The 12500-nt window shown below is 50.2% G+C and overlaps 1 protein-coding gene across 1 annotated transcript in view; it reads left to right on the top strand.

Moving 5' to 3' along the window:
- The window catches only part of LOC311248519 (nesprin-2-like), a gene marked incomplete at both ends in the record, with an annotated part of 61627 nt that overhangs the window by 28371 nt on the left and 20756 nt on the right, over nt 1–12500 (top strand). The window contains 2 exons of the mRNA XM_084339385.1: nt 2419–2650; nt 12220–12471. Coding sequence (XP_084195511.1) covers nt 2419–2650; nt 12220–12471 — 484 coding nt within the window. The remainder of the gene's footprint in view (nt 1–2418; nt 2651–12219; nt 12472–12500) is intronic.

Raw genomic sequence — 12500 nt, forward strand, 5'->3', positions numbered from 1 at the left:
CTGCTGCACAGGTACTGGCCCCAGTATTCACTGACATATTTAACCTGTCCTTAGAACAGGCTGTCATCCCCACCTGCCTGAAGAAGTCCACTATTATCCCTGTACCCAAAAAAATCCAAGCCTGCTTGCCTCAACGACTACCGCCCTGTAGCTCTCACCTCCATAGCCATGAAGTGCTTTGAGAAGCTAGTAAAGGGCTACATCTGCTCCTCCCTCCCCATCAACATGGACCCCCTGCAATTTGCATACCGCCCCAACAGGTCCACGGAGGACGCCATATCCCATGTGCTGCACACAGCAGCATCACACCTGGACAAGAGGCAGGGGAACTATGTGAGAATGCTATTCATCGACTACAGCTCGGCATTCAATACCATAGTCCCCTCCATACTCATAGCCAAGCTCAGGGACCTGGGCTTGGGCTATGACCTCTGCCAGTGGGTCTTGGACTTCCTGACTGGCAGACCCCAGGTGGTGAGAGCAGGCAACTGCACCCCCTCATCCATCACCCTCAACATAGGGGCCCCCCAGGGCTGTGTTCTGAGTCCCCTCCTCTACTCCCTGTACACACACGACTGTGTGGCTCAGCGGAGTAGCAATACAATCGTCAAATTTGCTGACGACACAGTGGTGGTGGGCCTGATCTCTGCCAACGACGAGAGGGCCTACCTGGAAGAGGTCAAGGTCCTGGCGGGATGGTGCCAGGAAAACAGCCTCTCCCTGAACGTCAGCAAAACAAAGGAGATGATTGTGGACTTCAGGAGGTCGGGGGTCAAGGACTACAGCCCCCTCAGCATCGACGGGGCACCGGTTGAGAGAGTCAACAGCTTTAAGTACCTCGGAGCCTACATATCCGAGGACTTGACATGGACCACACACATTAACAGTGTTGTGAAGAAGGCACGACAACGCCTCTACTTCCTCAGGCGCCTAAGGAAGTTCCAAGTCAGCCAGAAGATCCTTAAGAACTTCTACTCATGTACAATAGAGAGCATCTTGACCGGCAACATCACCTCCTGGTTTGGGAATAGCACTGCACAAGACCAAAGCAGACTACAAAGAGTGACACGTTCAGCCGAACGCACAATTGGAGGGGGGCTCCCCACCCTCCAGAACATTTACTACAAGCGTTGCAAGGGCAAGGCTAAGAGAATCATTAAAGACTCCAGTCACCCGAACAACTGCCTCTTTGAACTGCTGCGGTCAGGCAAGCGATACAGGAGTCTCAAGGCGAGCACAGAAAGACTCAGAAGAAGCTTCTATCCCCAGGCCATCAGGCTGCTTCAGGCTGCTAAACGAACAATGAATGAACACTACACAACAACAACCACCAAACGCACATAGCACACACATCCACACGCACACACTCACTTTAAACAAACACACTGTAGCATCCACTCCACACACTTATAGCACACACCCACTTTAAACAAACACACTGTAGCACCCACTCCCCACACTTTATATTTATGGATGAAGGATTGCACTACAACTCGTACACCTTACTGTAAATTGTACCTAAAATTGTACCTCATCCCATTTCTGCTTTGCACTAGATAGTACTGTACATTAGTACACTGCATAGTATTGTGTATTGTATATTATATGGTAACTCAGAACATTGTACATATGTCTATACCGAACACTGTGACCTCATTTTCTTCTTCTAAATTCATGCTATATTATGTTATTATGTTATTTGATACTATCTTGTCTAGCACAGTCTCTGGAGCGTAACAGTAAGAAGCATTTTGTATGAAAGTATTCTGTACTTCTGTATGACAACTATTAAAGAACTTGAACTTGAACACACACACACACAGTCTAACCCTGTTACACACTCACACATTTACACACAAACACAGTCAAACCCTGTTACACACTCACACAGTTACACACAAACAGAAGTACAGAATACTTTTATACAAAATGCTTCTTTCTGTTACGCTCCAGAGACTGTGCTAGACAAAAATAGATAAGTATAAAATAAAATAAGTATAGCAAGTAAAAAATAGAAGTCACGTACGTAGACACAAGTGTTCAGTATGTACATATGTACAATGTTCAATGCAGAGTAGAAGTAACTCAGTGTCACTCAGACTCAGTGTCGAAAACTAGCACTTGTGCTATAAACACGCAAAACAGCGCATCTGGTCTGTCCAATGTGGCTGTGGTGTCCATTTTAAATAAACATTTTCATTCATTCATTCATTCATTCATTCATTCATTCATTCATTCATTCATACAAACTTTACTTTACAATCTTTATAATGAGATTATACAAGAATATACAAGAAGCTCTCAGGCCCTTTGGTGTTTCAGGGCCCCTGATGGTCTGGGGGCCCTGGGGCATATGCTCCTAATGCCCAGTCGGTAAGGCAGGCATGCATGGCTCTCAAACTGTCACTTCCCGCACAGATCTGAAGTGATGGCAAAGGTGGGCGGAGCCAGAGAGCGCTGGTGGAGTACGGTGGCGGTGGCGAGTCAGTGCAGGGCCCTGGTGAAGGGGCTTCTGGGACGGTGGAGGCTGTACAGCCGCAACCTGAGGCTCCTGCGGCGGCTGTTGAGGGACGTGGAACCTCTACTGCCCCCTGCTGGCATGGCTGTGTGCTCCCTGCAGCAGCTTCGGACCACTGTGGAAAACTACCAGGTTAGTGGCCAGAACAGTGCCGTCTGGGAGAAATGCGAGGCCCTGTGCGAGATTTAAATGCGAGCCCCCCCCCCCCCCCCCCCCCCCCTAAAGGTAAGTACAAAAAATATATATATATTATATAATACTTTTTTTAGTATATATTTTTTTATCATTTTAATTTTTTTTGCATACAGTCAACGTATTCTTAAATAATAGCACTGCCCGAGGCTGGGCATACAGTCAACATATTCTTAAATAATAGCGCTGTCCGAGGCTGGGCATATGATACAGTCAACGTATTCTTAAATAATAGCGCTGCCCGAGGCTTAGTGGCAATGCACCTGTACAATCGTACACCTGGCAGTAACAGGGAAAATGCATAAAACACCCCTGGAACCTGATAAACAAGCTTAAAGCCAGGTTAATTTTTCAAGCACGACATGCAGATTTGCAGTTTTGCCTTATTTGAATTGAACTCTATAAGCTTAGTACACACGTCACAAACTGCATGAGCACAGTGTGAGCAGACCCTTGCATGATGCAACACACCGAGTGAGAGAGAGAGACAGAGAGAGACCAAGAGAGCGAGAGAGAGAGAGCGCGCGAGAGAGCGAGAGCAAGAGAGAGAGAGAGAGCGAGAGAGAGAGAGCAAGAGAGAGAGTGAGAGAGAGAGAGCGAGAGAGAGAGAGAGAGAGAGAGAGAGAGAGAGAGAGAGAGAGAGAGAGAGAGAGAGAGAGAGAGAGAGAGAGAGATCAACGGCGGGAACAGAATAGATTGCATTAAAAACTCACCCTAATGCAGAATCAGGTCCAAGAGGAAGGAGACGACCGTGGAGATGACAAAGTTCACCAGTCCCATGATATTGTCCCCCCCGTTGGGATGAACTTGGGAGTCTGTTCCTAGTTTATCTGCCACACGTTAGCACTCGATAACGCTAGTTAGCTGTCCCTGCCTTTAGCTAAGCTACTAGCCGACATGGCTAGCCCGACTGAACCACACGTTAGCACTCGATAACGCTACGTAGCTAAAGCTAACTAGCTAGCTAGGTTAGCTAATGCTAGTTAGCTGTCCCTGCCTTTAGCTAAGCTACTAGCCGACATGGCTAGCCTGACTGAACGTTCTAACACGCAACAACTTTCATCTTCAGTCCATCTGCCGAACGTCCTCTTAGTCTTGGCATAACCTAATCACTATACTTGGTATTGATAAGCTTACGGCACGCAGCGTTATTTCTTCTGCTCCGATGCTGCACATTTGGTTTTCAAAAGTAGGATGCTCTTGGCCAAGACATCCACTCACTCCCGTGGATAGCGCCGAATAGACCCCGTACCTGTAACCCCTCCCCTCGTGGATAATACCGGTCTTCTTCACATCTCTCTACCGACTACCAGACCGATGCCAACCAGCTCCCCCTAGTGTTAGTCCTGTTAGTAAACGGGTCATTGAATGAAACCAATAGTATATCTGCAGAGCCGCAGAGCCCGGAACACTATTCTACAAACGTGTCTAATGTGAAATATATAAGCATGTAAGCAAAACTAGATTTTAGGTCTGTGATGGAAAGTGATTGTTAACATTCTATTTATTTATATTTGTATAAAAAATAAAAATAAAAAATCTCTTCTCGCGAGGCCCCCCTTCTCGCGAGGCCCTGTGTGACCGCATTGCTCGCACACCCCTAGCGGCGGCCCTGGGCCAGAAGATAAAACTACCAGGTTAGAGACCAGAAGATAACCTTACAAACAGCAGCATATAAAACTACCAGGTTAGAGACCAGAAGATAACCTTACAAACAGCAGCGTGTAAAACTACCAGGTTAGGGGCGCCCCAGTGGCGAACCACATAACGCGCTGAGTCGCGGCACGGCCGACCCGGGTTCGATTCCCGGACCCGTCGTTATTTGCCGAATGTCTTCCCCCCACTCTGTCTCCCGTTCCTCCTCTCTCTCTCTCTCTACTGGACTGCCCAGTAGTAAAAAGCGACAAACGCTAAAAAAAAAATCTTAAAAAAAATAAAATAAAAAAAATACCAGTGTGAGACCAGAAGATAACCTTACAAACAGCAGCATGATAAATCAAGGCTTATTGCGGAAATTTACTTCAGCAGCTTCGTAAGAACAACATTTATGGAAAACACGAAGCTCTGCAGGTTAATTCAGTCAGATATTGTTACGAAGGATCAGATTAAACCGAATATATATATTTATTGATTGATATATATTGCATAATATTTGTATATCGTCTGATATCCCTTGTGTATTCTTTGTACATATACACGGAATATCCCTTTAACCTAGTACAGACCATAATATTTCGTTCTCCTATTGGACAGCGGTCCCCTAGGCGCCACTGCCATACCCCCAAGGCCTAGTTCAAAGTCACCGCCTCAGACATGCCTGCACATGAACGGCTCTGCGCAAGAATACGAGACAGGAATAAGGCTGGTACTAGTTTGTTCGCCTAACGTATAAATATGGCGCAGGTGAATACAGAAGTAGTTCGAGTTACCCAAGTGAAGCCTCACCCACGATACAACGTGCGGTGAAGTAGGGCCCGTTTGGCCCCAAATAGAGCATTGAGACCGCGTGCAAATTGATAACTGAAGTATCAGAGTTTAACGCTGTACCGTCGAGTTCGACCTATTCTATTATTTCAGTAATAGTCTATTTATGTATAGTGTATCGTGCGGCTACCGTTCTACAGTGACCAGTATTACCAACGCTTCCTCGCACCAGCTAGTGTGCTTATCCAGGCTGGGCAGCTTAACCTGGCGCCTTCACCCGAGGAGCCCTAGACGAGGACCGTGTGGATTATGTACACTGGATAACCTACCCGACGACTACATAGCCCTTTTCGGCTGGATTATATTTGCTTTGGTCCTGTAATTGATGGAGCGGAGAATCGTCTACACCCACAATTGTGTGGGATTTACCCTGTGAGGAGCATCGTCGAGCCCGCCTCTAGGACGCCCGAGGCTGGCTGGCTTTCTTCAGTGCGGAGCTGCATACCGGAGAATGGCTGCTGCTTTCGTCTGCTGATCAAGGGAGTAGTGTACCGTCTCCCGTAGCAGGAGCTTATTGAGTCCCTGTTGATCCAGACTTTGCTACCGACAAATCCTCTCCCCTTGCTGGCCTACAACCGGAGGGACCCTACCAGTATCTCCCGCTGCCTTACTAGTGTACCATAGATATAATTCCTAAGATTCAGGTTGTATTCATTATCTCCTGCGTAATATGAGAATGGACTTACGTTATTGATTTGCTCACGCACCTTCTTTCGCCTTATAAGCGCGACCCTATGTAAAGTATTGTTATATACTATCATTGCTGCTAATAAATATTCTTAAACCCAATATTGTTGTGGAACCGTGTCATTGTGGGAAGTGTTCACATAATATACCTGTGTACTGTATGGCCAGTAGTAATGTACATAAGACAGTAGTGGTTTAATGATACCATACTTATATAATACAGTCAGGGAATTGTACCCCTCAGTTACAATTGGTCCTTCGAGCCGGAGGGTAATTAGCGTAATATTAATATAATATTAATATTAACATGGCCGATGATGAACACTCCACAAACGGTTCTCCTAAACTAGATCGCCCGCAGCGCAGACATCAGCCACCTCCTTATCTAGAGGCATACGTTGTCAGTCCAATACCTAGCTTTAAAAAGAAGTTAAATACGGATAAAATAACTAAAGCGGATAGTAAAAGTATGCCAAACCCTAACGACCAGGCGACCCCGCCAGTAGAGACCCTAGTGGGTTCTAACGTAACTGACCAAGCTCACGGGGGGGACCAGGAGGGACATGACATGACTTTACCCCCCGCCGACGCCAACGAGACAGTCCCCGGAGAGCTCCAGGATAAAGAAAGCGCTCCAGGGACGGAACCCGACCCACTACTAGAAGAGACGCACACCCAGGAGTTGGATCTCCTCGGAGCGCGACAGGAGAACGGATCTCCAACGAGCACTGCCAGAAGCCGATCACCTCCGCCTGTGTCTTCCCCCAGCGAAGCGGACAAGATGCTGGCGCAGGCACTCATCGCCACCCTGGCAGCCTCCACCGAACGCGATCGACTTCAGGGTGAACGCGATCGACTCCAAGCGCAACAGACGAGCGAGCGCGAACAAGCAGCAGACGAACGAGAGCGCCTTCACGCGCAACTCCAAGCGCAAGCCCTCAGTGAACGCGAACATTCTGCAACCGAGCGAGAGCGCTTCCAGGCACAACAAAGGAGTGAAGACGACCGCATAAGACTGGAGACCAGACGCCTTCAGACGGAAGAGAACATTGAAAGAAGCCGCGCCGATGCGCAGCGCGACGCCGCAAATGCCCAGCGTGAAGCAGTGCGCGAAGCCGCCCATGCCCAGCGCGAGGCAGAGCGCGACCGGCTGCAGGCGCAGCTGATGGACAAGTTGATTGCCATGGCGACACCCCCTCAATCCGCACGGAGCTCCCGGAGATCGTCAAGACAAGGGTCTAGGACACATTCCCCTACCCGACCAAGCGACCCGGGACCCCGCCAACAGGAGGATCCTGTCCACGTCTCCGAACCCCCTCCCCGGCCGGTCCATACGAGACCCAGCAACCGGGAAGAACCGGACCACGCCGAGAGACTGAACAGAAGACTCCAGGACCTAGCAGAGGAAGAGGAAGAGGAAGAGGAGGAATGTCAAGCTGACCAGCAGCAACGTACTCTGGACCAGGAGGCCCAGTACAGCCCCGACCAGCCGCAACGTACTCTGGACCAGGAGGCCCAGTACAGCCCCGACCAGCAGCAACGTACTCTGGACCAGGAGGTCCAGTACAGCCCAGACGTCAGCCCCGAGGCACTTCGCTACAAACCCCCGACTCAACTCACGGGTGAGTTTGACGCACCGCCAGCCCCGAGGAACAGCACCTGGGTACCCGACCTTCGGTACCCACCAAGTACCAGCCCAAGACGACACGCACGGGGAGACTCGCCCAGGAGGCCTCTCCCCCAACGCTCACCGATGTGCCAGCCATCCATGGCATCGTACCTTGGCACACCGACGTTCCCGGACTTCACACACGAGAACAGAGCACAGTACACAGAGCTACGAATGTGCTTAGAGACAATGATGTCCGATGTACCGGATGAAACGTACAAGTATGCTATCCTACTCAAGCACCTGAAGGTGCCCAGAGCGCACAATATAGCGCTGGCATATTCCAACTCTACTACCCCATACACCGCGGCTCTAGTAGCCCTCGACCAACGTTATGGACGCATATGGGACTACGTGATACAGGAGATAAGAGACATTGACCGTCTCCCCCCAGCCAGAGACAACAGAGCATTAGATGACCTCTCTATCAAGGTACAGTCCCTGGTAGGGATGCTGGGGGCCCAAAAGGAAAAAGGGATATACGAACTGTACGCTAACTCTAATGTAGAGAGAATATTAGAGAAGCTCCCTCCCGCCCGACAAGAGCGTTTTCGGCGGCAGAGAGACCACCGCAACCCCAACGGTCCAGAGGCATCCCTCCTAGACTTATCTGATTTCCTCGCCAGGGAGGTCAGCAGCCTATGACTGGACACGTTCGTATGGAGTGGACCAAGCCCAAGACCAGGACCTCGGGGATCAAATGATAACCGCCGGTCGGTGACCGTTATGCACCAAGCCGAATCAGTACCGCAGCACAAGAACCACAACACCCCCTCGACGAAAGAGGAGTGGAAGATTGAATGCCAGTACTGTGAAGGAGAACATCGGCTGTATCAATGCGACACTTTCGGGAAGCTGACCACGGAGGAGGTGAGTCAGTGGATCAAGGACCACCGCCGCTGCTTCCGCTGCGCGCGCAGCCACCTGGCAGCTGAGTGCCGCTTGAAGAAGAAGTGTAGCAGGTGCGGCGGCACCCACTTGGAGGTCCTGCACGACATCAACAGGCGTCAGCCAGGACAACAGAGTGGGCCCGTCGCGGTAATGTACCATGCCGAGGCGGTGGCACCAGTACCAAAGATCCACCAGACCGCTCCCTACTGTCCCGACTGCTACAGCAGACACTGGGAGTCACGGTGCTACTCGGACGACCGCGAGTAGGCACCACTCCAGAAGATCCAAAGCAACCGACTAACAGGAGTGCTCCACATTGACCAGCATAGCGGGACCCCCCGAGTGCTCATCAAAGTGGTCAGAGTGCTCCTGAGCTACGAGGACAAGGTCCTGGACACTTACGCCGTCCTGGACGATGGGTCTGAAAAGACTCTCCTCCTCGCTTCCGCCGCAGCCCAGTTGGGCCTGCGGGGTGCCAAAGGTACCATGACAATACGCACCATCAGAAGGGACCAGAAGACCATAAAAGGTGAAAAGGTCTCCTTCAAGATAGCAGCGGTGGACCAGCCCGAGAAGCAGTATAGTATAACCAACATCTTCACCAGCCACGACATAGGCCTGTCCCAGTACACCTACCCCATCCCACAGCTGATGGCGAAGTATGTACACCTACGTCAACTACCTATACCGCTTATCGACGGCGCCACACCGACCCTGCTCATCGGCTCCGACCACGCGGACCTCATTCTCCCAATTGAGGCGGCCCACATCGGACCCAAAGGATGCCCAGTCGCGGTTCAGACCCGACTGGGGTGGACTCTCCAGGGCCCCCTCTACGGACTTGACAGTCAACCCATGTCTACACGCTGCCTACACACAAAGGCGAGCGACACCGGCCACCCCCTCGTACAGCCCGTTGAGAGGCTATTGACATTGAGCGAGAGGCCTGTGAGAGAACCGTGGGCACAAGAGGGAGTTCGGAACTCCACCCCCCTCAGCTGCGCTCCAGACGTAGCTGACCTCGAACCCAGCACCCCAAGCGACTCCTTGACGGGGCGGCCGGAACCGGCCCCTCCTCAGACGGGGTACAGAGCAAACAAGAGAAACAGACGGAGGAGGAGGAGGCACAGCCAAGCACAGATCAAAGCAGTCTCAGGCCCGCTTCCTCCTAAGCCCCCCTTCATCCCGTCCAGTCGTCATGATCATAGACCAGTCACTACCCCGAGCTATGTGGCCGGCCGGCCGCGTAAGCAAAGTGATCACTGGTGCCGACGGAAAGGTCAGAGCGGCAGAAGTGCTCGTCCAAGGGCGGACATACACCCGGCCCGTGGCGAGGCTGATAGAGTTGCCAAGGCTCCCCGACTCGCTTAATGACGACCATGACCCCTGACTTTGTGAACTGCCCTACCCTCACAACGGACATTGAGTAGTGGACAGTGCGGTTAATCTGTCTCTGCTTATCTAATTAGGTGGGACTAATTAGGAGGCGGCTGTTACGAAGGATCAGATTAAAACGAATATATATATTTATTGATTGATATATATTGCATAATATTTGTATATCGTCTGATATCCCTTGTGTATTCTTTGTACATATACACGGAATATCCCTTTAACCTAGTACAGACCATAATATTTCGTTCTCCTATTGGACAGCGGTCCCCTAGGCGCCACTGCCATACCCCCAAGGCCTAGTTCAAAGTCACCGCCTCAGACATGCCTGCACATGAACGGCTATGCGCAAGAATACGAGACAGGAATAAGGCTGGTACTAGTTCGTTCGCCTAACATATAAATATGGCGCAGGTGAATACAGAAGTAGTTCGAGTTACCCAAGTGAAGCCTCACCCACGATACAACGTGCGGTGAAGTAGGGCCCGTTTGGCCCCAAATAGAGCATTGAGACCGCGTGCGAATTGATAACTGAAGTATCAGAGTTTAACGCTATACCGTCGAGTTCGACCTATTCTATTATTTCAGTAATAGTCTATTTATGTATAGTGTATCGTGCGGCTACCGTTCTACAGTGACCAGCATTACCAACGCTTCCTCGCACCAGCTAGTGTGCTTATCCAGGCTGGGCAGCTTAACCTGGCGCCTTCACCCGAGGAGCCCTAGACGAGGACCGTGTGGATTATGTACACTGGATAACCTACCCGACGACTACATAGCCCTTTTCGGCTGGATTATATTTGCTTTGGTCCTGTAATTGATGGAGCGGAGAATCGTCTACACCCACAATTGTGTGGGATTTACACTGTGAGGAGCATCGTCGAGCCCGCCTCTAGGACGCCCGAGGCTGGCTGGCTTTCTTCAGTGCGGAGCTGCATACCGGAGAATGGCTGCTGCTTTCGTCTGCTGATCAAGGGAGTAGTGTACCGTCTCCCGTAGCAGGAGCTTATTGAGTCCCCGTTGATCCAGACTTTGCTACCGACAAATCCTCTCCCCTTGCTGGCCTACAACCGGAGGGACCCTACCAGTATCTCCCGCTGCCTTACTAGTGTACCATAGATATAATTCCTAAGATTCAGGTTGTATTCATTATCTCCTGTGTAATATGAGAATGGACTTACGTTATTGATTTGCTCACGCACCTTCTTTCGCCTTATAAGCGCGACCCTACGTAAAGTATTGTTATATACTATCATTGCTGCTAATAAATATTCTTAAACCCAATATTGTTGTGGAACCGTGTCATTGTGGGAAGTGTTCACATAATATACCTGTGTACTGTATGGCCAGTAGTAATGTACATAAGACAGTAGTGGTTTAATGATACCATACTTATATAATACAGTCAGGGAATTGTACCCCTCAGTTACAAGATATGGATATATATATATATTGTGGCAGATATCATCCCCCGTCCCATGGCTACGTGAAGGATGGGAGATACTACTGCCACGGGAGGAGAGGAGAGGAGAAGCAATTAGGCAGCTGATTAGGACTGACCTGTGCACCACGAGATCACCCACATCCCACATCCCACACGCACACACACCAGACACGCATAACATAAAACACTAGGACAGGCAGGGTTTAGTTGAGGTGAGGTAGGAGTGAAGTACGGAGAGAGAGAGAGAGATTGTTGTTATGGAGTTTTGTGAGGTTAGGGCCAATCTCACAAAAACACTGGCAGTGTGCCGGCAGTGCTGGCATGAAGCGCATCTTGTAGATGACAGAAAGAAATCTACAGCCATCCTTTTATTGTTTTTTCCTGCCGCGGTTTTGCACATATTATAGCATATTTTAATAACTTTATTGTATATTAATTATATATATAGTTATTGCCTGACACCACAGTTCGCCCTTTGCTTTTTATTAGCTTTTTAGTAGTGTATTCATGTAGTTATTATTATTAGTGTATTTGTGTTTTGTCGCGAATCTCAATGGCCCGTCTACTGTGGGAGACAGCCAAGACAGGCAGGCAGCTCCGGTTCCTATAGGCGGCGCTCTCTCCCCATTGGGATACATTGAAAAAAGACGCGTGCGGTCATAAATATGAGGCAGGTGGATCCGCGCCCTTAGAGGTAGTGAGAGGAGAGGTGAAGGCGAGAAGGTGTTCATTGTGTACTGGACCATAGACTGGCTGAGAAACCCCCTTGTGTACTGATTTGTGGCTCGTTTGTGGCTCATCACAATAAATGCGGTAAATATAAATATATAAATGTATATATAATATGGTATATCCAGTACATGCTATCATACAGAGGGGAAAACTATAGATCAAAGATCAACTATAGATCACAAAATGTTACCCTCCCCCTCTTTCCCCCAGCGTGTGCAGGAGACCCTCTGCCGGCACGCTGGGACCTACAGCCAGACGCTGGAGGCAGGAGGCCAGCTGTTGTGTGACGGAGTGACGGAGCCTCGCTCCCGGGGGGGCCTGCTGCTGCTGTGTGCGTCCGCGACGGAGCCTCCCTGCCGGGGGGGCGGCCTGCAGCGTGAGCTCCAGGAGCTCCAGGAGGCCTGGGAGAACTCCACAGCGCTCCTGGCCAAGAGGAGAGCCCTGATCGCCGCGGTGCTCCAGGTAAACCTGACGCCTGCTTCGTGAAACCT

Source organism: Notolepis coatsorum (assembly GCF_963971535.1).
Source record: "Notolepis coatsorum genome assembly, contig: SCAFFOLD_774, whole genome shotgun sequence".
Classification (NCBI taxonomy): domain Eukaryota; kingdom Metazoa; phylum Chordata; class Actinopteri; order Aulopiformes; family Paralepididae; genus Notolepis; species Notolepis coatsorum.